At 41.8% G+C, this 25,509-nt stretch overlaps 1 protein-coding gene across 1 annotated transcript in view; it reads left to right on the top strand.

Annotated features, from left to right (window-relative positions):
- Positions 1-25,509, top strand: part of GCC2 (GRIP and coiled-coil domain containing 2) — a 35,056-nt gene that overhangs the window by 7,161 nt on the left and 2,386 nt on the right. The window contains exons 5-21 of the mRNA XM_061432534.1: positions 1,222-1,326; positions 2,329-4,800; positions 5,431-5,500; positions 7,629-7,729; positions 7,824-7,922; positions 12,001-12,120; positions 12,779-12,943; positions 13,280-13,384; positions 14,185-14,347; positions 16,929-17,029; positions 17,117-17,194; positions 17,651-17,788; positions 18,568-18,689; positions 21,808-21,984; positions 22,882-23,099; positions 24,621-24,815; positions 25,365-25,504. Of these exons, the coding sequence (XP_061288518.1) occupies positions 1,222-1,326; positions 2,329-4,800; positions 5,431-5,500; positions 7,629-7,729; positions 7,824-7,922; positions 12,001-12,120; positions 12,779-12,943; positions 13,280-13,384; positions 14,185-14,347; positions 16,929-17,029; positions 17,117-17,194; positions 17,651-17,788; positions 18,568-18,689; positions 21,808-21,984; positions 22,882-23,099; positions 24,621-24,815; positions 25,365-25,504 (4,569 nt within the window). The remainder of the gene's footprint in view (positions 1-1,221; positions 1,327-2,328; positions 4,801-5,430; positions 5,501-7,628; positions 7,730-7,823; positions 7,923-12,000; positions 12,121-12,778; positions 12,944-13,279; positions 13,385-14,184; positions 14,348-16,928; positions 17,030-17,116; positions 17,195-17,650; positions 17,789-18,567; positions 18,690-21,807; positions 21,985-22,881; positions 23,100-24,620; positions 24,816-25,364; positions 25,505-25,509) is intronic.

The raw sequence follows: 25,509 nt of genomic DNA, 5'->3' as shown, positions 1-25,509 counted from the left end.
GATTGTTATCATCTTGTATTGAAAAGTGGCTGTATTCTACTCTCATGTTTATAAATAGTGTTTATAACTTGATATAGAACTCTTAATTTTGTCTACATCTGCTTTGTGTTTTTTTTTGGATCTGCTTTGTTTTTATATTTTTGTTTTTATTTCACATTCAGAAGTTCAGAGGCAGTTCTAGGGTGATAGTTGATTACTGTTGTTTAGGATTTTATCTAGGTTTTAAGGTTTAGGATTGACTAAATTCACAGTGAAATGGGTCCATGATTATCTTGTATTGTAAAGTCATTGGATATTGTTATCAAGTTATGCCAGTTGTGAGAATAACTTGAGAATTCTTCTTGTTTTTTATTTTCTCTGAAGAATCTCATATGTAATTGGGATAATCTGTTGTTTAAAAACTTGATAGAACTCACCTGCAAAGCTCTCTTTTCCTCCTGTGTCTTTGGTAGACCATTTTCAACCTCTAGTTTAATTTTTAAGTAGTTACAGTGTTGATTTGTGTGTGTGTGTGTGAAAGTTACATTTTTCTAGGAATTTTTATCTGTACCGTTTTACTTTTTGGTATTATTGGCAGGTTAATAATTGATCATAATATTCTTCTTAACTATTTAATCTGTAGTTTATATATGGATAGATTCCCTTTCTGTTCACTATGTTTGTGACTTCCATCTTCTCTTCATCAGTCTCATAAGAGGTCTGCTTTGTTAGCTTTATTTTCAAGAAACTGACTCTTGGCTTGTTTGGCTTCCACTTCATTGAGTTCCTCTCCCATTTCATCTCTGCAGTGTATGAACCTTTTCTGGGGGTGGGAGGGACACTGGGGTTTGCTTGCCCATTGTTCTAAGCACTCCTGATCAGGACTGTCAGTCCCAACTAGAACCTACTTCCTGTACCTGCCTCAGCAGTATCTGCTGGCTCCATTCCTGAGCGTTTGGTTTTCTAGTGAGTGTTTGCCAGCTTCTTGCATGTTTCTCCGTGTGAGCCCTCAGGTTCTAGCTTGCTGCTTCTTTCTAATTCACTTCCTCCACCTCCTCCACTGTCAGTTTTTCAAAGTTGTATTGAAATTTCTCATATCTGCATGTCTTTTCTCCTTTTCTCTTGGTTCTTGTGTATAGCCTTTTAAATATGCTTACATGGTTTGGAGAGGTGAGGAGATAATTATGGGTAAAGTCAATCCACTGTTTTTAACCTCAAACAAATTGTCCTGTTCCAAAACAGGCCTTGACTGAACGTCTGGATGCTGTTCTTTTGGAAAAAGCAGAGACTGAGCAACACTGTGTTTCTCTGAAGAAGGAAAATATTAAAATGAAGCAAGAGGTTGAGGTAAGGCAGGATTTTATTTATTTATTTATTTTTTATTAACTTATATAATATAGTTGTAAATTTTAGAACCAAGATCTTAAAAAGCATCTCATTGGACTTCCTGATGGCTCAGGGGTAAAGAATCTGCCTGCCATTGCAGGAGACCCAGGTTCAATCCCTGACCCGGGAAGATCCCACATGCCACAGAGCAACTAAGCCAGTGCACCACAACTACTGAGACCACGTGCCACAACTACCAAAGCCTACATGCCCTAGAGACTAAGCTGTGCAGTAGGAGAAGGCACTGCAATGAGAAGCCCCTGCTCACCACAATTAGAGGAAAGCCTGAGTAGCAATGAAGACCCAGCACAGCCAAAAATACATAAATATAAATAAGACTAAAAAAATACTAAGGGAAAAAAAAGCGTCTCATCTCATTTTAACTACAATATTTGCAGATAAGGAAACAGACTGATATTTTAAAAGAAGGATAATTGAAATCACTGAGCTACACAGAGAGATACAGCTAACACTTACCTGGTCATTTTAATGTTTATAATCTTTTTAGTTGTATCATTTTTTAATAAAATGGGAAAAATACTGGTTTTATGAGAAACTACCAATTTAAATGTTGATTGTCTAACATACTGTACATACTGTTGCTTGTTCACTTCTCGGATACTTGCCTACCATTGGGTCTGTGCTACTTTTCTCCCCAAAACTTTATCACTCTATTCAGGAGATGTTCGTTAAAGCCTGTAACTTAATAGAACTTATGTAATTTATTACCATTTAAAACAAAATTAAACTCAGAGATTTCCTTGCTTTGAGTAAGACTTTAGTACTACTGGATATCATCATTATTAAGGTGCTCAGAGCTTCTAAGCAGAATTTTTGGAATATAAGGATTATATTTCTCTGTGTACACTGCTACTTGTTTCCTCTTTATGAGACTGTGTCTCTTATTTTTCCTGAGGGCAGAGGTTTTGTCTTAAATAATTTTTGTGTGCTTAACGTTTATAGGATTCTGTAACTAAGTTGGAAGATGTGCAGAAAGAGTTGGAACAATCACAAAGAAGCTATGGAAAAGAAATAGAAAATTTGAGAAATGAATTAACAACAGTACATTCCAAATACAGTAATGATAAAGCTGATTGGCAAAAGGAAGTGGAAGAAGCAACAAAAAAACAATTAGAGCTTTCAGAACAGCTCAGATTTCAGAGTGATTCTGAAGATAGTGTTAAAAAGCTTCAAGAAGAGATTCAGAAAATTAAGCTAGCCTTTGAGGATCAAATTTTATGTCTGCAAAAGCAGTTAGAAACCGCCACAAATGAAAAGGAGCAAGAAATTACTCACCTCCAAGGAGTGATTGAGGCTAATTGTCAGCAGTACCAAAAAGATATTAATAGTTTGCAAGAAGAACTTGTACGGTTGAAATCTACACACGAAGAAGAGGTGAAAGAATTGATGTGCCAAATTGAAACATCTGCCAAAGAACACGAAGCAGAAGTGAATTATTTGATCCAGCTAAAAGATAACTTAGTCAGAAAGTGTGAGGCAGGTGAGATGAACATTCAGAAGTATAAATGTGAATTAGAAAATGAAGGGAAAGCCTCAGGTGCAGGCCAAGAAAATCAGGTGTGCTCTTTGCTCTTACAGGAAGATTCTCTTGTAGAACAAGCAGTGAATGAAAAAGTTAGACACTTAGAAGACGCCCTAAAAGAACTAGAGTCTCAACATAGCATCTTAAAAGATGAGTTAACTTACATGAATAATCTAAAATTAAAACTTGAAATTGATGCCCAACATATAAAGGATGAGTTTTTTCATGAACGGGAAGATTTAGAGTTTAAAATTAATGAATTATTACTAGCTAAAGAAGAACAGGGGTATATAATTGAGAAATTAAAATCTGAGCTAGAAGATGCAAATAAACAGTTTTGCTGCACCATAGAACAACATAACAAGGAAGTACAGAGTCTGAAGAAACAGCATCAAAAAGAAATAACAGAACTAAATGAGACATTTTTGTCAGATTCAGAAAAAGAAAAGTTAACATTGATGTTTGAAATACAGGGTCTTAAGGAACAGTGTGAAAAACTACAACAAGAAAAGCAAGAAGCAATGTTAAATTATGAGGGTTTACGAGAGATTATGGAAATTTTACAGACAGAGCTGGGGGAATCTGCTGAAAAAATAAGTCAAGAGTTTGAATCAATGAAGCAACAACAAGCATTTAATATTAATGAACTTCAGCAGAAGCTCCAAACTGCATTTAATGAAAAAGATGCTCTTCTTGAAACTGTGAATTATCTCCAGAAAGAAAATGATAACTTACTGTCCCAGCAGGAATGTGTACCAGAACTTGAAAATACCATAAAGAATCTTCAAGAGAAGAATGAACTGTATCTAGTTAGTCTCAGTCAGAGAGATACCATGTTACAAGAATTTGAAGCAAAGATAAGTTCTCTTACTGAGGAAAAATATGATTTCATAAGTAAGATGAAAAGTTCTCATGAAGAGATGGATAATCTTCACAAAAAATGTGAAAGGGAAGAAAGGTTGACTGTAGAACTCAGGGAAAAAGTGGATCAGACTGCCCAGTACAACAGTGAACTAGAGCAGAAGGTGAATGAATTAACAGCAGGACTAGAAGAAACTTTAAAAGAAAAGGATGAAAAGAACCAAAAACTGGAAAAGCTTACAGCTCAGTTGAAAATTCTCTCCAAAGATCAGGAAGCCACGTCATTGGAAGTGAGGTCTCTTCGTGAAGAAAATAGCAGACTGAGTTCAGAGAAGAACCTGCTGAGCAGGGATCTGGAAGCCCTCCTGTCTCAAAAAGAAGGAGATGTTACATTTCAGGAGCAGATCAATAAATTAGAAGAGGAACTTCGGTTAGCTGTCAGAGAAAGGGATAATTTGAATAAACTGTTGGAAAACGAGCAAGTTCAGAAGTTGTTTGTCAAAGCTCAGTTGTGTGGTTTTCTTGAACAGATGGAGTCAAAGGTTTCACAAGAAAGGGAAGAACAGGATGTTGTAAACATCCTACAAGCCATGGGTAAATCCTTAGATAAAATAAATGAAGAAAAACACAACTTGGCTTTTCAGTATGATAAAAGAATAGTAGAGTTAGAAGAAGAGATTAAGCTCCTTCAAGAAGAGCACATGGTTCAGTGTGAGGAACTTAGGTCTCTACTAACAGATTATGAGCAAAAGAAAGTTGTCCTAAGGAAAGAGTTAGAAGAAGCCCTCTTAGAAAAGGAGGCCCTGCAGTCTGACCTTCTGGAGATGAAGAATGCCAGTGAACAAACAAGGTTTGAAAATCAGAATCTCCTAATTCAAGTTGAAGAAATGTCTCAAAAATTGTGTAGAGAAAATGAAAACCATCACAAAAAAGAAAAAGATTTTATAAAAGAACTTGAAAACCTAAGGCCATTATTGGAACAAAAAGAATCTGAATTGCAAGATGTGAAAGCAGAGTTAATATCATTAAAGGTAATATTAATGTGAATTTTATTTAAATTCTTAAGACAATACCACTATTTTTACACTTTGAAGTCAGATTTTTAGCATTTAAGCTCAAATGCAAATTTTTGAAAAGTACATTAAACATATTCACACTTAATCATACTGATTACTGTTTTAGATCATTTTGGAATCTTGATTTTACATAAGATTAAGTGGCGGGGGGTTAAATGTTGGTCAAAAGTAGTCACCAGCAAAACTACAACTAAATATGAAAAAATTTATATTACCTTAAAGCACACTGTTAAGCAAAAAAATAGGCTAAAGCAATATTTCATTTTAGCCAAAACTTCAGATTTTCCTCCCAAGATTGTGGCAGGATAAACTATGGTCATCATTTAATCTCTTCCTTATTACATCATGTATTTTATATCCCTTGGGTGGGTCATCTTGGGTTTGGCTGCTATTGTTTTTAATAGTAAATGCTACGTGCATGATGAGATCAGAATTACTGGGTCTTTAAATGGAAGAGAAAGTCTGTTCAGGTGATTGGTCTCTGTATGAATTCTCTTTAATAATATTTTTTTTTCATGCTTAGCATAACGGCCAGTTCATCATGGGGAATGCAGTGATTGTCTTTGTTTTTCCTATAAAATCTAGGATTCCTTCAAGAAATCAACTTCTGTAGAAAGTGATCAACCTTCAGTAAAAGAGTTTGAAGAAAAAATAGGTAACTATGGTTTTCCATGTGTTGTTACAGTTAACTGAACAGATTCTTAGGGTTAGAACAGAATGGGAAGTTCTCTCGCCAGTTTATGAGGTGTTAAAAGCATAGTATCCTTCTTCTGATGGCCTCTGCCTTCTGCTCGCCTTCACTTTCAAAACTCTCACTTTCTGTTGTTTCATCCAGAGGACTGTTGTGATTCCTTTTATAAAAAGTGCCATGATTGTTTTGGGGTTTTTCATTCATTTAGCAAACGTGGCTTGAAAGCCCAGCTACCTAGGCACTGGTGATAGGAAGGTGGCTAAGATGCAGTCTTTGTCTTCAAGAACACACTGCAAGAGAGGGCTGTTCTTCCCAGAGTTTGGGGTGTGGACGAGGTCTTCTGGTGGCAGTGCAGGAAGATGTGAGTAACTGCTTGTTGAGTTGGGAGAAACATCACAGGACAGGCTGTCCTTGTCTTAAAGAGTGAGTAATGTGACCCAAGAAGGAGGATACTGTAGCAGGAGGAGACGGCAGGTGCTGGTATGTTCACACTCCTGACGTCCAGGGGGCCCTCCTGGGAGGTTCTAGAGTGGGAGAGGCCACTCCCAACAGTGCTGGCGTGATGTGTGGAGAAGTCCGGCTTCATCACTCCTGCTTATCCGTCAGAGTAACCAAGATGGGGTTGTGTGAAGTACCTGTAATTCCTCATTTTAATGCTCAATTGTTGCAGAGGTAGTGGGAACAATCTAGAGTGCCCCACAGTCTTCTGTGATGGACGGTTGGAATGGTTGGGGTGACTGGGAGAGGGCTGACCAGGTAAGACACTGTTCTCTGCATTGTTAGCATTAGAAGCCCTGAGGTGGAGATCACCAAGGAAGTGAGTGTAGAAGAAAGACGAGGACCAGAAACAGTTCTCTGTCGAGTAAGAGTCAGAAAGATAGAAATGGCAAAAGAGTGAAAAGAAATAGCTGGAGGGTTAGAAATACCCAGAGCATAAGATGTCTTGGAAGCTAAGACCAGTGAAGTGCATTTGGAGGAAATGTTGAGGAGGTAAGAAAGGCTACTTTAGTATTCAGGCCCAGCCTGAGCTAAGCAGCATCAAGGTCATTGGTAACTTGATAACAGTTGCCATGGTATGCAAGACAATGACTGGAACGGATTCAAGGAGAAAATGGGGAAGAGAAATGTGAGAACAGACATAGACCATGCTCAGAAGGAAGAGATGGGACAGAGTCCAGAGGGGTGGTGTGGATTTGTGTGTGTGTGTGTGTGTGTGAGAGAGAGAGAGAGAATGAGGTCTCAACTGTCTTCTCATGTCTTCCCTCCCCTCTCCTCCTTGGCTGCTTCCACTCTTTGTTCCTGACCTTAAGCTGTTGGTGACATTTCTCTTGTTGCATGTCTGTCGACTGTTGGGATGAATCCATTAGAGAGTGGGTTTTGCTGCACAAGAGAGGGGAAAATTGTGCACTGATGGCCCGAGTAGGTGAGGGTGTGGGGTGAGACACAGAAGTGGAAGAGTTGGCCTGTGTTACACGCATAGACGGTGCCCCGTCACAGCTGAGGAAGGCAGTGGTGAACAAAGGCACAACTCAGTGAATCAGCAAGTGCAGAAGTTCAGATCATTACCCAAGTCCATCAGAGATACAAGAAGTAAGATTTGGAGCGTGGAGTTTACGTCGGGGAGACGGCCAGAGAGGTTAAGGGAGAGTCACACTGGACATACTGAAGTCCAGCTGGAAAAATCAGACCCACCCACTAGAGGCACCTGTGGATCATGAACGGTGAAGAGCGTCTAACATCTCTGCTTCATCCTGATTGGCTGTCACCACCAGGAGCCCAGCATACCTGCATTTCCAGGAGGTTCTCTGCCATGCAGGGGTCCAGATGGCCTCTCCATGTATGGACACTGAGGAGATGGGCTATTCTGGAAGACCGAAGAAAATGAGAATTCTGTTCATTGTTTGCCTTGCTTAGAAAATGCATAATTAAGCTTTTACTTAAAAATAGATACTTTGCTATTTATTTTAATTTCAAATTATATATTTTGTGTACTAGATTAAAATTCCATTTCTAGGACTAAATGAGTAATTCTAGTATTTTTCCCTAGTTTTCATTTGAGTTTATGTATAATTCTTTCATCTTATGTTTTTAGGATACTTGGAAAAAGAAGCCAAAGAGAAAGAGGAGAAAATAAATAAGTTAAAACTAGTTGCTGTGAAAGCAAAGAAAGAACTAGATTCTAGCAGGAAAGAAGTAAGTTGACTTAAAAAATGCAAGATTTGTGAACCTTACCTTTTAGAAAACAAGTTTTTCTGTGCTTTAGTAAGCTATCATATATTTAAAATAGGCCCAGACGCTCCAGGAAGAACTTCAATCCGTTCGCTCAGAAAGGGATCAGTTGTCTACTTCCATGAGAGATCTCATTCAAGGAGCTGAAAACTATAAGGTAAAAATAGTTACATTAATAACAAGTTACATTTGTAACTTGTAAGTAAGAAATGTACTTGAAATATAAAACTTTTTTTAGTTTATTTTAATTGGAGGCTAATTACTTTACAGTATTGTAGTGGTTTTTGCCATACATTAACATGACTCAGCCATGGGTGTACACATGTTCCCCATCCTGAACCCCCTCCCACATCCCCTGTCATCCCATCCCTCAGGGTTGTCCCAGTGCACCAGCCCTGAACACCCTGTCTCATGCATCGAACCTGGACTGGTGATCTGTTTCACATATGATAATACATATGTTTCAATGCTATTCTCTCAAATCATTCCACCCTTGCCTTCTCCCACAGAGTTGAAAAGCCTGTTATTAATATCTGTGTGTCTCTTTTGCTGTCTTGCATACAGGGTCATCGTTACCATATTTCTAAGTTCCATATATATGCGTTAGTATACTGTATTGGTATTTTTCTTTCTGACTTAACTTTACTCTGTATAATAGGCTCCAGTTTCATCCACCTCATTAGAACTGACTCAAATACATTCTTTTTAATGTCTGAGTAACATTCCATTGTGTATATGTACCACAGCTTTCTTATCCATTCATCTGCTGATGGACATCTAGGTTGCTTCCATGTCCTGGCTGTTGTGAACAGTGCTGCGATGAACATTGGGGTACACATGTCTCTGAATTCTGGTTTCCTCAGTGTGTATGCCCAGCAGTGGGATTGCTGGATCATATGGCAGTTCTATTTCCAGTTTTTTAAGGAATCTCCATACTGTTCTCCATAGTGGCTGTGCTAGTTTGCATTCCCACCAACAGTGTAAGAGGGTTCCCTTTTCTCCACACCCTCTCCAGCATTTGTTGTTTGTAGACTTTTGGATAGCAGCCATTCTGACTGGCATGAGATGGTACCTCATCGTGGTTTTGATTTGCATTTCTCTGATAATGAAAACTCTTGTCCATAACATAGTCACCTTGTATGTTTTAGTAAAGGTGTGCACTATTTGTGTGTGTGTGTAATGTGTCATCCTAGTGTCAAGCTTTTAAGTGGCTAGGCTTTAAATATGCCTTTAAGGTATTGTCTTTTAAAACTACCATTTCTGTTTGGAATTTCTTAATAAAATCAGTAATAAACAAAGATGGCTACTATTACAGTCCTCTGGCCAAGGAAATGTGAAAGTTAGACATGTGTGTTCTTGCCTGGAGAATCCCAGGGACAGAGGAGCCTGGTGGCCTGCCGTCTATGGGGTTGCACAGAGTCGGACATGACTGAAGTGACTTAGCAGCAGCAGAAGCAGCAGACATGTCTAACACAAAAGTGAAAACACTATTTGGAGGTATTACTGCTCATCAGCCTAAATAACATGAGACACTATTATAGGAAAATGTAAAAATAAAACATAAGAACATGCCATTTTGTTTCTTCATGCATTCAAATATTTCTACAGCCAGGCTGAGCCTGAGTACTAGGGAGACGGTGGTCAACCAGGTAGGTGGAGTTTCTGCCAGCTTGGCCTTTAGTCCCAGTGGCAGTAAAAGCAGACAGACAAGGAAATAGTGTGTAGGAAAGTTAAGGTGGGTAGGGTGACTCCTGTGTAACAACAAGCACTGTAGGCCAGGCAGTCTTCTCAGTGCTTGACATGTCCTTTCACACGTGATGTGCGTGTGTAATAAGCATGTTATTAACGTTGCTGGTTTACCAGCAAGGAGTCAGGTCACAGAGCAGGAAGCCAGTGGAGCAGGGGTTAGGTTCAAGCATTTGGTTCCAGATCTCTTCTTCCAGCAAATAAATAAGCTGTGCTGCCCCAGTGAGACCTGAAAACAGAGAAACCAGGAAAGGAGGAATCAGAAAACTGCTTCAGGAAAATCTAGTTCCACTCTCCAAAATGAATTCTGAGGTTTCGTCAAAAATGAAAGTGATTTTTAAAAATTAGAATAAAATACTTAAAATACTTGATCATGTGATCTCTAGATACAAAATACTTTTCTAAACTTAAGTTACAAGGGGAAAGAGACTGAACTAGATAAAACTAACAAATGAAAATATGACAAGGGATTAGTATCCTTAACATAAAGATATCTCATTCATTTAAAAAAATGCTTGTTTGAAATTTATATATGGGTTTATCTGTCTTTTATGAATCATTAGGAGCTTGCTTCTTTACATTTTGAGAACCATATAATCTAATTTATTTTCCTGTAAAGGTAGACCAAGCATACCAATTTACTTCTTTAAAATATGTATTTCAAAGGACCAGGGGGGGAAAATGTAGAACATCCAAGAACTGTGGGGCAGCTACAAATGTATAGCATGTGTGCAATATGAATGCCATAGGAGAAGAGAGAGAACGGAACACGGAAATACTTGGCACAGGGAAGACTGATTACCCGGTTTAATGTCAGGTGCCAAGCTACAGATCCGGGAAGGAAGTTCAGAGAACACCACACGTGGCACAACCAGAAGAGGTGCACCGTGGCATGTCATTTTCAGATTACAGAAAATCAAAGATGAAAGTCCTGAAAGAAGCCACAGAAAAAACACCTTATGTATAGAGGATTACATCAAACTTACAAGGAGCCATACAGAAGAATGTAAAATGCATTGCTTAAGGTGTTGAGAGAAAAAAACCCACCAACCTAGAATGCTTTGCACTAGAAGTGAAGGAGCAATAGAGTTTCTTAGAAATGGAGGGCGTTTGTTGCCAGTAGACATTCCTGTCAATAAATGTTAAAAGAAATTCTTTAGGACTTGCCTGGTGGTGTGGTAGATAAGAATCTTCCTGCCAGTGGAGGGAACACAAGTTCAATCCCTGGTCCAAGAAGATTCCACTTGTTAAGAAGCAACTAAGGTCGTGCTCCACAACTCCGGAGTCCGTTGCCCATAGAGCCCATGCTTTGCAACAAGAAGAGCCTGTGCACGACAAGGAAGAGTAGCCCCCATGCCACAACTAGAGAAAAACCCCTGCAAAGCAGAGAAGACCCAGTGCAGCTCCCCCCCAAAAAAAATTTAATAAGAGTTCTTTAGAAAGAAGAAAGATAATACAGGTCAGACCTCAAAGGGGCAACACAGTATTGGGGAAGAACAGAATGGGGGGATTAGCCCTGCCCTACTGCTAGACTTAGTGTGGAGCTGCAGCAGTCAGGATTTGCGAGTGGTGGTGGTGAAAGAATGAACAGACAGCAGTGGAGCAAAGAGCCTAGAATCAGACCACAGGTAGAGTCAGCTCCTCTCTGTTGTCAGAAACAGTCATGTTGTTGGGCACAATTCCAAAGGCACAGTCCATGCAGAACAGCACAGGTGTGATTCCTTGAGGCCACTTTCAGGGAAAGCCAGAGACATGTGTTAGTTATTTTGTACAGGGCTGCATTTTTGTGAAGAACAGTCAGTAGTTGACCAGGAACAAGGGGAAAACAGGATTTATCAGAAAGGGGAGAGGAAACACAGGCTACAGGGAAGAGTTGAGTCTCGCTGCACATTGGAGGACGTCCTTGTTGGCTGGTGTGGATCACAGAGGTCGGTCCTGGGGTTCTCTCCTGAGCAGGGCCGACTAGGAACATCAAAGGAAAAAGCCACGTGGTTTTAGGGTCTTTGGAAAATCGTGAACGTTCTGCTGCAGAGTATGAGACTGTGTGTGGGGTCCTCTCATATTCCTTGAGCGCCTCTGCTTCATCTGGGCCAGGCCCAAGATGGAGGACATCTTGCCTGTCTTCAGCAAGACTCTGTAGGTGGAGGTAACAGGTGACAAGGGTAAACTTTTTCTCCTGCCCGCTTAAATGTTCATGTTTCAGAAGTATTTTTGATGACTAGACAGATAACTTGGAGATACTGCATTGTATATGTTTTAAATCCTCTTCGAGCCTTTAAGAGACTACCTCATACTAAAAGTCATCTAGATTATGCTAATTTTATTGTATGATGCCATGGGGTAGTCTGTCAAATGTTGAATCTAGGTAAATATTTCAGGCTTCCAGAATGAACTCTTAAGGCTTGTGTTAAGACGGCCCAGTCATACAGTCTGAGGAGTTGAGTGTACGATAATATCCTGAAGTTAAGTCCTTTTGTCTTTTGTTGAAGAATCTTTTATCAGAATATGATAAGCAGTCAGAACAGTTGGATGCAGAGAAAGAACGTGCCAATAACTTTGAGCATCAAGTAGAAGACCTTACAAGACAATTAAGGAATTTGACTTTTCAGGTAACTTTAAATTGAGTAAATTCATGGTGACTCAGATGGTAAAGAATCTACCTGCAATGCAGGAGACCCAGGTTCAATCCCTGGTTTGGGAGGATCCCCCTAAGAAGGGAATGGCATACTGCAATATTCTTGCCTGGAGAATCCCATGGACAGAGGAGCCTGGCAGGCTACAGTCCATATGGTCACAAAGAGTCAGACATGACTGAGTGACTGACACTTTCATATGTGAAAATTGTAATAAGTGTATTTCAATTCGAATATTTTTTTGCACAAAAGTTAAAATTAATACATAGAAACTTAATTTTATTTTCTTTTTCCCAATGTTGAGAGAAGAATATGACCAGAAAACTGGCAACCATCCTGTCTTACTTACAGCTGTAAACTCGGCTCCCCTGAGGTTTTTTGTTTTTTGTTTTTTTCATTTTTTGCCTTTTCATCTGTTAGTGCTCCTGGTCTCTTGAAATGTTTTCCAAATTAACATCAACAGTGACTGTGTTTTAAACTTACTCTTGATTTTTGCATTTTTATTTCGTGGACTCGATTCTGAAAACTTCACTTTTTTATACTGTGCCAGTATTCTCATTATGTTCCATTTTATTCTTCCTCTCCTGTGTGTATTTTCTGTGTGTTTACAGTAGTGAATCATTTGTCATTGTAGTGTGAAAAATTAACCTCAGATAATGAAGACTTCCTGGCCCGTATCGAGACACTGCAGTCTAACGCCTGCTTATTGGAAGCGCAGATTCTAGAAGTCCACAAAGCCAAGGCTATGGCAGACAAAGAGCTGGAAGCTGAAAAACTTCAGAAAGAACAGAAAATAAAGGTCAAAACAGTTCTGTGGGGTGAATTCATTTCACACAGTGGTGTTTTTATTGCAGTACTTCAGTGAAGGAAAGACTTGCTGATGAGCATTTGTTAAATCATCAAAGTTTATTAATTCTTTAACGTGGAATTAAAGTTAATTAATTGAAGTTAATTAATTCCAACTGTGAAGTTGAGAATCCACAGTATGATTTTTCGGTGTATATTTTTTAAATATGGAAAGATTTCCAAACTCTGTACTTTATATGTCAGATTTATTTTATAATCCTTTATGAATGCTTTTTTTTTTAAACATTGGTTGGCTTAGGGGTCCCAATGTTTCTATTTTTAATTTTAGGAGCATGCCAGTTCTGTAAATGAACTAGAAGAACTTCAGCTACAGCTTCAAAAGGAAAAGAAACAGCTTCAGAAAACCATGCAAGAATTAGAGCTGGTTAGAAAGGTAAAGAATCTGCCTGAAATGCGGGTGACCTGCATTCCATCCCTGGGTTGGGAAGATCCCCTGGAGAAGGGAACGGCTACCCACTCCAGTATTCTGGCCTAGAGAATTCTACGGACTGTATAGTCAATGGGGTCACAAGGAGTCGGACACAACTGAGTGACTTTCACTTTCAGAAAGCTAAAATGAAACACTAGACTTAGAATAGCAATGTTCTCATTTTTAAACTATCCTATAGACCCTGAAAAGTAAAATTTCAAAAACAAGGTTATTTGTGATACTGAAGTACTTCTTTATAAATTATTTGCCTCAGAATATGGAAAATTTAACTTAGTTATCCAGTGCCCATCTCTCTGGAAGAATTTAGGCTTGGTTTGCTGTTTTATTCTTTGTACATGATTATTCTGTGACACATGAAAAATTTAGTTAATGTTAGAAACTGAAGTTTATATTACGCTGAGAACTTTGGTGAATTTTTCTCTGCTCTTCCAACAATGGGAGCAAAAATAAAGGTACTATAAGAGCGGCTTAAAATAGGAATATTTTATAAATAAGAGTAGACCAGTTGTAGTTAATGAAAATTATACAATGAAACTGAGAAAGTTAAACTGTTTACAAAAGTGGTCTATTTTATGAAATTACAATCTAGGAAGTACCCCAGCATTTTCATTAACATGTGAAGTTTCTATGCTACAGAAAAGTATCCTAGAGTAGGTGTGCTTTGATCCTTGATCCTTTCAGAAATTCCTAGACAGAGTTAGCTCATCCACTGTCACATGGACCTCTCGTTGAAACCTGTGCAGGATGCCCAGCAGACCACTCTAATGAACATGGAAATTGCTGATTACGAGCGCTTGATGAGAGAGCTGAATCAGAAGTTATCTAATAAAAACAGCAAGATAGAAGATTTGGAGCAGGAAATAAAAATCCAAAAACAGAAACAAGAGACCCTGCAAGAAGAAATGAGTGAGTAAAACAGAACCCACTGCACCTCATGGTCACTGTCTTCAGCAGAAGTGGGGGATGGGGGTGGGGGCCAGTGCTGATGGTTTCCTTGACCAGCCCTTGGCAGCCCAGTCATCCTCACAGTAGGGACTGAGACTGGGGACTAAAGAGCGGGGCTGTAAGACTACCCACTGTGCCCTTGTGTACATTCAGTCCTGTAAACATTTCTCAGGGATCCTGTTGTCAGCAGAGCAGGATGGTTGTAATGCCCATGGAATCTTTCTGAGGTGATTCTGTTCCATTTTATCTGTGAAATAATTTCCAGCGTAAGCACTAGAGCTGTGAGTGTCCCTTAGGCAGTCCTTCAGCTAACAAGCAGATACATTGTGTTTTTATTTTAATTCAGCTTGAGATGTTTTTAATTTTCTTTGAATCTCTTCTTTGAGCCATGGGCTTTTTTTCATTCTTAAGTAATTAACAGAGTTTTCAAATACTCTCTGTGCTTGGTTTCTCTGGGCCCTTCCCTGTGCACGCACCCATCTTCCAGCTGTGTTCTTGTGCATACTGGGTAGCAGGGCGCCAGGTCACAAACACTTGCAGACATTTGACTTTGAGTTAGCCAGCTAGCTGAAAAAGAGGCTCAGGTCTTGGGAAAACTTCAAAAGAGCTGCTTGATTAAGAAAGCCAGCACCTCTCGCTGGTGAGTCAGCACAGACACGAGAGGTCCAGGCAGTGGGTGTCAAGAGTGCAGAGGGAGAAGCTTCTGTGGGTGAATGGTTGGGGGTTGGGGCTTGTGTGGACTCTTAGGATTTGGAGAGAAAGAGGAAATTGGGACAGGGCAGTCCTTTCTGCAGCCATAATTAGGAGCAGAAGTGGAAAGGAGTAACGTAGTGTGGAAGTCTTTAAGTCTTTACAAGTTGGAGGAAAAGGCTTGACTTGTGAGGAAGAAGTATGCATGGAAGATCTCCTTGATCCATTTCAGGAGGGACCTGAACACAGGGTGGACTTGGGCCTTTGTGATGATTCAGCCCATTGTGGGGTCTGGGAAATGCAGGCACCCCGGGTGGCAGGGGCCCTGAGGCTTGAGCTCGGGGCAGTGGCTGGACGGGGAGGAGAGTGGGGACATGTGAGAAAGTATCCGCGCAAAACTGTTAGCCAGCTCACTCTGCCATGTGTTGTAGCCCCAGCCCTGTCCCTCTGCAGGGCCCATCTGGCTCCTCACTCACCCTCCTCACCTCTGGGGTGCAGCGGCCCTTCCTCTTCGGAAACATGGCGCCTGCTTTTCCACAGCCTTGTCATTCATTCGCTGTGCCCTCACCTTCCCACCCCATGAGCACCTTTTGGAGTCCTCCGTCTCCAGTATCTACTGTTCCCACAAGCCTTCCTTGTCCCATGCAAATGTAACCTGGCTATGACCGTTAGTCCGTGTGGGTCCCCACTGCCTTTTTATTTCTGGTGAACATTTCTATTTTGCTTTACATCATCACATTATCCAGAGATTATCCTTAATTTTAGTCTGTGTTCTTAAAGGTCAGGAACTCTGTCACGATTCCTGGAGCACTTAAAGGCTTTATATGTAATGTGTGCCTTGTATAGTCTTTGCAGGACTGGGTAAATAGTTGCCAGGAAGTTACTGGTGGTGACATATCATAAAGGCAAGTCAAGGTGTATTCTTACAGAACACCTGCTCTTGTTTACTGAGTGATGTAGTCAGTGTGTGTGGATTTAGCTTCATGGCGGTAGTCGTTGCTCTTGAGGCCTTCTAGCTGCGGTCACACTGCCCCATGTGTTACTTGTTCTGTCAAGGACCAAGTTGTGGTCTCTGTCAGATGCTCTGTATTTGCTTCACGACGGCTGCAGCCAGGTTGGCCTGCTTCTGTGGTTGGTCCTGTGATCTGAAAAGTGCATCCACTTACTCCTGTTTGATACTGGCTTCCTCTTTACCTCTGTTACATAAAAGTGTTTTGTTTGGATCACATTTCAGTCTTCCTTTATTGAACTTTGTCCTACAAAACAATTAGTGTCACAAAATCAGACCAGGTGATTGGAAACACAGCACATCTTTTGAGGTATTTCTTATTGTGAAGTCTTTAGCTTTTAGATACGCAATAAGTATCTGCCTTTATTTCAGAGATGTGTGCTAAAATACTTACAGACAAGTGGGTTTCAGGGGTGGGGGGTACCTGTGTGTCACAGGAGTTGGGTCAGCGGGTGAATCTGAGTTGCAGTAAAGGGCAAGGACACATGTGTTCTCTGCGTCACGGACCCTGAGGTCTCTGTCCTGTTCCTCCTGCACTAAAGCAGCCATAAGCAGCGTGCAAACAGCCTGTTCCCAGAAGCAGGCAGCAGCCACGGTGCATGCAGGTTTGACACCTTGCTTGGTGGGATGAGATCGGCCTGTGTTGGTGGTCGTTAAAGGTGGTCATGGGTACAGTGGGATTTACTATATTATTGTCACTAGTGTCGTATGTGTTTAAAGTAATGCGTAGTAAAAAGCCAAGACAGGTTCCTTTCAGAGATAGGCTAATACAAAGAAAAGATTCTTATTCGGTTACTTATATCCACTCATAAACCTTTCTCCTGAAATGATTTTTCCCACTAGCTTCGCTGCAGGCTGTGCTACAGCAGTATGAGGAAAAGAATACCAAGATCAAACAGCTGCTTGTGAAAACCAAGAAAGAACTGGCAGATTTGAGGCAAGCGGTATGCGCATTCTTGAGTTCTATCTTTGAGTCCAAGTATTTATGAATAGCATCGTTATTTAATTTAACCAGGTTTCTTGTTCTACAGGAGACTGATCACTTAATGCTTCAGGCATCTTTAAAGGGTGAACTGGAGGCCAGCCAGCAGCAAGTAGAAGTCTATAAAGTAAGATTGTTTTTACTGTTAAAGGCTTTTAGAAATTTCCATGTAGAAGTAAGCTGCCACATGGGGGGTTTTATACACACACGCATACACACAAAATACACGTTTGCTCACACACATTTCTTCCCCCTAAATATCCTTCATCAGCCAGCATTTTGAGAAAGTAAAAGCAATAATTTATTTCTGTATCCGTTATGTTTATGTATAACAGCTTGAGTTATTTAATTAAACATTGAACTGTAACATGTGTTATTGATTTAAGGAAAACCAAATTAATTTATTGAGAAAATATTCTACTCGTGTTGGCTCCATTCTTTGAATAAGCATAAGTTAAAATTCCTACTCTTAGGTCTCTTACACATAGTCCCCTCTCAAACCCCAACTTGACATTTAAGGGAAGTCTGTTTAACCAGCAAAGATCTGGTTCCCTCGCTCCTCACCGAAAGCCTCTGCCCCCAGATTCAGCTGGCGGAAGTGACGGCAGAGAAGCACAAAGCTCATGAGCACCTGAAGGCATCGGCGGACCAGCACCAGCGCACGCTGGGTGCCTACCAGCAGCGGGTATCAGCCCTGCAGGAGGAGTGCCGCGAGGCCAGGGTGCGTCCTCGGGTTGTGGGGTGGGGATAGGCTCCCAGCAGTTCGACCCATCCACCTGACCCCAGCCCAGCCAACCCAGACCTATACTAGCACAACTTGTTTCTGCTAAAAGCAAAGACAGAGGTATACATTGTTTCCACTTTAACCTTGTTTTGCAGTTTCTGTGTGTAAATAAATTTTTAAAAAGTTTTTTCGTTAGAAAGGTTAAGAGTTCTCTCCAAGGGCTAAATGACTATGAAATCGTATTCTAATAGAAGCACCACTTTCTTCAATGTACAGAACAGACCCCTGCAATTGACTTGTTACAGGCATGGCTCTTTCTAAGCATCCTGGGCAGTAGGGCTGAGAGGTCACAGGGCACTTTAGGAAACCTGGGACCCAGAATTACACTTTTCCCACTCTCTTGAAAACCAAAGTGCAAGTAGCCTCACCTGTTTGAATTAATTTTTCATGTATTTATAAAACAGGAAATATTGTAAGTGAAAATCGTTCTAAATAGTGCTATTATAAAAATATGGGCAGTAATCTACCAGGATGAAAACAGGTAGAAATATACCTCCTGTCAGACAAGATACGTCATTCAAAGACCTTAAAAAAGTGTAAGGTCAACAGAAGTACACTATTTAGGGAAAGTTCGTTGAGGGACTAAGGAGTGTCAGAGGCATTACTCATCTTCAGAGAAAGGTTTTCATCTTCATTCACAATCTGAGAGTAAGCAGGAGGACCACGTGACCTAGAAAATGCAGTGGTCAGACTTCTCTCTTTCTGAACCATTACAGGCAGAACAAGCTGCGGTCACCTCTGAATTTGAGAGCTACAAAGTCCGGGTCCACAACGTTTTAAAACAGCAGAAAAATAAGTCTGTGTCTCAGACTGAGGCTGAGGGGGCCAAACAAGAAAGGTGAGGTCTTCAGGATGGGGAGCACCCACGGGGTTGGGAACTCCTGCTCCCGTGCCTTTGGACAGTGAGGGTTACACGTAACCACTAGTTACCACCAGTGTTTCAATAATATGTTGTTTAATACTTCTTAAAAATTAGCATACAGATCGCTCTTGTGAATTATTCAAAAATATACTAGGAATGAGAGCTTGCTGTGGCATTCTATAGCATCTGTGCTTTGCTTTTATTGGGAGAGGGCTGGTGTTCAGAACAGTTTTACATCTGGCTCTTATATTCTCAGTAGGAGTAAATATCCTGCAGAGTTTGTATATTTATGTGTTACTTTTTCTTGAACTTTTTATTTTATATTGGGGTATAGCTGATCAGCAGTGTTGTGATAGTTTCAGGTGAACAGCAAAGGGACTCAGCCATATATAGAAATGTATCCATTCTTCCCCAAACCCCGCCTCCCAATCAGGCTGCCACATAACCTTAAGCAGAGTTCCCTGTGCTGTACAGTAGGGCCTTGTTGGTTATCCGTTTTAAATATAATAATGTGTCCATGTCCATCCCAAACTCCCTGGCAGCCATAAGTTTGTTTTCTAACTCTGAGTCTCTTTGTTTCCTAAGTGAGTTCATTTGTATTATTTCCTTTTAGATTCCACATATAAGGGATGTCATACAGTATTTTTCCTTCTTTATCTGATTTATTTCACTCAGTATCCCTCACTAGGTCCATCCATTTGCTGCAAATGGTGTTATTTCATTGTTTTTAATGGCTGAGTGATGTTCCATTGTATATATGTACCACAAGTTCTTTATCCATTCCTCTGTTGATGGACATTTAGATTGCTTCCTTGTGGCTATTGTAAACAGTACTGCAGTGAAGATTGGGGTGAGTGTATCCTTTTGAATAATGTTTTTCTCTGGATATATGTCCAAGAGTGGGATTGCAGGGTCATATGGTAGCTCTATTTTTAGTTTTTTAGTTTTTAAGGTAAAGAATCTGCCTGCAATGCAGGAGACCCGGGTCGGATCCCTGGGTCAGGAAGATCCTCTGGAGAAGGGAATAGCAGTCCATTCCAGTATTCTTGCCTGGAGAATCCCATGGACAAAGGAGCCTGGTGGGCCACAGTCCATGGGGTCGAGAAGAGTCAGACATGACTGAGCGACTAACACGTACTGTTCTCCATAGTGGCTGTACCAATTTGCAGTCCCACCAGTAGTCCAGGAGGGTTCCCTTCTGTCCACCCCGTCTCCAGCATTTGTTGTTTGTGGGTTTTTTGATGATAGCCTTTTTAGCTGGTGTGAGGTGCTGTCTCATTGTAGTTTTGATTTGCATTTCTCTAATAATTAGTGATGATGAACATCTTTTCATGTGCCTCTCAGCCATCTGTATGTCGTCTTTGGAGAAATGTTTCTTTAGGTTTTCTGCCCATTTTTTAAATAGGTTGTTTGTTTTGATGCTGTTAAGCATCATGAGCTTTTTGTAAATTTTGGAGACTAATCCCGTATCAGTTACATCATTTGCAAATATTTTCTCCCAATCTGGATTGTCTTTTCACTTTGTTTATTGTTTCCTTTGCTTTGCAAAAGCTTTTGAGTAGGTCCTGTTTGTTTATTTTTGTTTTTATTTCCATTATTCTGGGATGTGGATTGAAAAAGATGTTGCTGTGATTTATCTCAAAGAGTGTTTTGACTATGTTTCCTCTAGGAGTTTTTTAGTGTCCAGTCTCAGTTTTAGGTCTTTAATCCATTTTGAGCTTATTTTTGTGTATGAAGTTAAAGAGTGATCTAATTTTTATTTTTTAACATGTGACTGTCCAGTTTTCCCATCAGCATTTGTTGAAGAGACTGTCTTTCCAACATTGTGTAGTCTTGCCTCCTTTGTCATAGATGAATTGACCATAGGTGCATGGACTTATTTCTGGGTTTTCTATCCTGTTCCCATTGGTCTATATTTCTATGTGCCAGTACCATACTGTTTTGATGACTTTTGGTTTATAGTATAGGCTGAAGTCAGGGGGCCTGATTTCTCCAGTTCCATTTTTTTTTTTCTCAGGATTGCTTTGGCTATTCAGGATCATTTCTATCGTTTGAGATTTTTTGTTCTAGTTTTATGAAAAAAGCCATTGGTAATTTGATAGGGATTTCATTGACTCTGTAGATTGTCTTGGGCAGTATAGTCATTTTCACAATATTGATTCTTCCAGTCCATGAACATGGTGTATCTATTCATTGTTTATTTCTTCTTCGATTTTTTTCATCAGCATCTTAATAGTCACTAGAGTAAGGTTTTCTGTCTCTGAGGTAGGTTTATTCCTAGGTATTTTATTTTTTTTTGATGCAATGGTAAATGGAATTGTTGCTTGAATTTCTCTTTCTGATCTTTCATTGTTACTGTATGGAAATACACCAGATATCTGTGTATTGATTTTGTAATCTTATGGTTGTATTGCTTTTTAAGTATTTAGTAAATAGATAACTCTAGGCTAAAAACTGATGAGGTGTTTTTTTCTATGAATTGCTCGTCTTAAAAGCTGAAGTTGAATACTGACACATTTAATATAAAAATACCACATTTCCAAGAGTCAGCTTTGATTAAAAGTTTTGAGTTAAGATTACTTTAATATAAATGTTTTAAGTTTCTTCTACTTTCTTATATATTAAATATCTTTTTAAAAAAGAAATAGTGTATTACACCAGTTGTGACAGAAATACAGTTTTTAACTTTTTCTCCAAAGACTTTTCTTTAATTTGGTGTAACAAGCTGTTCTCAGAATGGTTAGCTTAGAACTGTATGATTTCTGTTTTTCCCCCAACTAATGTCATAGTCCTATAACATAAAACAGACTGTTTTGACACACTGCATGGTCTGCTCCATTTGAATGTGAAATCTGTAAATTCAGACTTGTGTAAATGTGTAGTGTCTGACATCTAAAGTCTGACTGTAGTGTTTTGTTTCACACTTAACCCTGTTCTCCAAATTCCTCAGATTGTTTTTTTTCCTTTAGAATCATCCATAATAATGGCAAGAGTATGGTATTGAAAGATTAAATGATTAAAGTAAAATTTGTTTGAAACCACAAAATCAGGTTCACATCTTTCAAAAACATTTTTTGAACTATTTGTGTTTCAGAGAACATCTAGAAATGCTGATTGATCAACTGAAGCTCAAGTTACAAGACACCCAGAACAGCTTACAGATCAGCACCTCTGAGCTGCAGGCCCTGCAGTGTGAACACTGTGCCCTGCTGGAGAGGCACAACAGGGTGCTGCAGGAGGCCGTGGGCAAGGAGGCTGAGCTCCGCGAGAAGTAAGCCAGTGGCGCTGGCACACGGGCAGCGAGTGGGCTTGTTGGCGCTCCGGCTGGGCACCCTTGGGAGGGTGCGGGCTGAAGTTAGGAGTAGGTTGTCCACACGTTGGTGGCTGCTTCTGCCTGAGTGCCCCTTCCTGCTGTGTCTGTACTTGGCTTTACCTGCTCGCCCACCATTCTGTCCATTGTGCCCTCATGGCCTTGCATTGGAGGCCGGCACTTCTTCTCTTTGGAGGACATTCTGGCAGCTGCTGATGGAGCCCTTACTTTCTTTGGAAACAAGAATTTACAGCAAGCGCTCTCTGTAGGACAGGCAGAGTTTACTAGAAGCACAGCGTGTAGGGAGCACACAGGCAGAGCTGTGCTCCCTGCCCAGGGCATGGGCGTCCTTGCTGACAGGGAGTGCCCAGGGGTGGAATTGCTCATGTAGACGCCATCTTCCAGTCTCTCTTCCTCCGGCTGCTCATCTTGCTTCATTTCCCACCCTGACCTGACCCAGGGCCCTCCTGATATGCTCACGCATCCTTTAGCCGAGGTGGAGTCCAGTGCAAGGGTCTCGAAGGTGGACAGCACTTATTACAGGATCGCACCCCTCCCCACCCCTCACCCCCGCCCCCCACTTCCAGATCCCGAGAAGTGTCTGCACATGTGCAGTGGAGGGGTGTCTCCTCATCTGGAGAATAGCAGGCGTGTCACCTTCTCCTTCACTCCAGCAGAGCTTCATTTCCCTCTGCTCCTGCCATTAACCCTTCGCTTGAAATGTCAGGGTAGACAGCCTCCAGTTGGTTCATCCAGCTCCCCATCTGCCTCCTGCCTGAGTCCCCCAGGGCACATCTGGTCCCCATCTTGGCCGAGCCAGTCTGGGGTGGACACTTAGGTGGCACGGTCTCTCCCCAGGCTGTGCTCCGTGCAGTCGGAGAACTCCGCCTTGAAGGCTGAGCACGCGCAGATTGTTGATCAGCTCACGGCTCAGCACGAGGCCCTACGCGCTGGCTTCCGGGAACAAGTGCGCCAGCTACAAGAGGAGCACCGGAGGACGGTGGAGACGCTGCAGCAGCAGCTGTGCCGGCTAGAGGCCCAGCTTCTGGAGCCCCGCAGCGAGCCAGCCACGCGGAGTACGTATTTGCGATGAGGACACGTGCACAGAGTGCGTACATGCAGTGGGAATGCACCCGTGGAGTGTGTATGTGCGATGGGGACACATATGGAGTACGTACATGCGATGGGGCCTGCTGTCTAGCCACCTCCCCCCCCCCCCCCACACACACACGGTGATGAGACAGCAGGTGTTGTGGTCAGCGACATGGTGTCTGCTCGCTGAGTGGAGCCTTGGACGCTGAACCCCCTGCTGCTCTTGCAGCAGCCCATGACCCCCCGCAGGGTACTGACTTCACATAGTTGGGTTTTTCTCTTTGACTCAAACATGCGGTCTCAAGCCCGCATGTGTACTCTCAAGTGTACAAATACAGTGTCCACTGCATCCATTTAGTGTTCTTTAGCGTTTTCTCAAATGCATTTTTTTTTACTCAGAAATTCTAGAGAGTGCTGAAATTGTAGGATTGTTTGGTCAAACACAGCATCTTCCCTTCCAAGTTTCTAATTAGTGGAGCTTTTGTTCAACCACACACACGACTTTGTTCTGCTTCCTGGAAGTGATGAGAGCCCATCAGCCGGAACGAGGCCACATCTCAGTGCAGAGTATCAGCTTCGTATTCATTACTGATCCCTCATCGCCAGGGTGCTGGCAGCGACAGGTCACTCCTCAGGACCAAAACCAGCTTCCAGACAATGTAATGTAAACCAAGAACTATCAGAAGTGACTAACCAGGGAACACTGGAGTCAGGAGTCAGCAGTGGAGCAAGCAGTGAGCAAACGGTCAGAGACCCGGGCAGGCACTTCCGAAGAGGGAACTGAAGCGGCCTAAGCGAGAGGTGAGGTTGACAGGCCTGGCTGAAACAGGCTCTGACTCCTTGGACCAGGCCGTGTAATTGTTCCAACCTTGAGCTTTTTTGGAATTCATAAAGGAACTCCTTCGAAGTGTTTTATGACTCTCCTGGTTGTATGCTGGGCTGGTGGCCAGTGAGCGCAGAGCTCAGCCTGGACAGGCTGGACCAGGCAGGTCCAGTGAGGCAGGACCCAGCCCAGTGGGATGGGTCAACCCACCCTGGATTCAGGACTTTTCTTGCCTGCATGCTGACGACAGAGTGGGTGATGGCCTGAACCCTCAGGGTGGAGTGTGAGGCCCATGGTCAGCGAGCTCAGAGCTGCCCTCAGCAAGGGTATGGTGTTCCAGGGTTAGCAGTACTGGAAACACCCATCCTCTGACAGGCAGAGTCTGGTTGGAGGGTTTCTGTAGCAGCCAGGCCTCTACATTGTGCTGTCCGATAGTTTACCCTAACTCAGTGAGCAAGTGCTGCCTCTGGTGAGTGGACTTCATGGTTAGAGTTCAATAATTGGCTGGTTAGGGTGGTCTTAAAGTTGCCTCTTTCTGCATCTTTCCTTGTCTTTCAGTTATTCAGGTTCCCTGACATGCCACTGGTCATCCTGAGTCATGTTATCTTTGCTTGAGTGTCTGCTGGTGCTGAGTCTATGAGTCTGAGCATCTCCCACTTACTGTTTAAAAATCCTGTAACAGGCCCAGCTTCTTCCCAGCAACCTTTGAGGAGCCTTCGAGAGAGGAGAAGCGCAGACCTCCCATTCCTAGATGTGCAGGTCACGGCCCGGGAGGAGGGGGAGGGGATGGAGACCACAGACTTGGAGCACGGCTCTCCCGCCAGCACCCCTGCACAGTCCCTGGAGCAGCTGCTCAGTTCTCCTGAAGCCAGGCTCGGTGAGCTCTTCTGTGTGATTGTGTCATCCTGTGTAATTAATGTCACTCTGATTTATACGTGCTCTTTTGAGCTACTGTCGGAAAAGTATTTTCAGTATTCTCCTGTTTTACAAATGGAAAATTCGGCTACGGTCAGATTTGGCTTTCTGTTTTTTGCTTGTTGACTTTGAGCCTGTTCCCTCATGTATTATTTGAGTAATAATGCCCCCCTCACCTTTTATGAAATCCTCATGGAAGACCATTGAAATTATGGTCTCCCAGTAACTGCTGGTATTTCCTCCCTTATGAGCAAAGTAACACCAGCTCTCAGGATATGAACAGATGAAGGAGGGTGAGCTGGTGCTGACTTGGTGGCCTCACAGCTTCCAGGCCAGCAGCCTGCTTCACGGCAGAGTCTGTCTTCCTGTGTCACGTGCAGCCTTGTAACTAGGGCGTGGGGGTGGACCTGCAGAGCCAAGTGGCCATTCCAGGGTATTTTCTTGCTGATGTATTAAAATTTTCACTTGTGACCCCTCATTTTGGGAATTAACGTTGGACGATTACTTGCAGAGCCACCTGCATGGCACAATGAATTCACCAAAGAAGAGTTGGTTCAGAAGCTCAATTCCACCACCAAGAGTGCCGACCACTTAAATGGCCTGCTTCGGGAAACGGAAGCCACCAACGCCATCCTCATGGAACAGATTAAGGTGGG

The sequence above is a fragment of the Bos javanicus genome, chromosome 11 (genome assembly GCF_032452875.1).
Source record: "Bos javanicus breed banteng chromosome 11, ARS-OSU_banteng_1.0, whole genome shotgun sequence".
Taxonomy (NCBI): domain Eukaryota; kingdom Metazoa; phylum Chordata; class Mammalia; order Artiodactyla; family Bovidae; genus Bos; species Bos javanicus.
The sequence above is the reverse complement of the archived record's forward strand: the minus strand, read 5'-3'. Positions and strand labels throughout refer to the sequence as shown.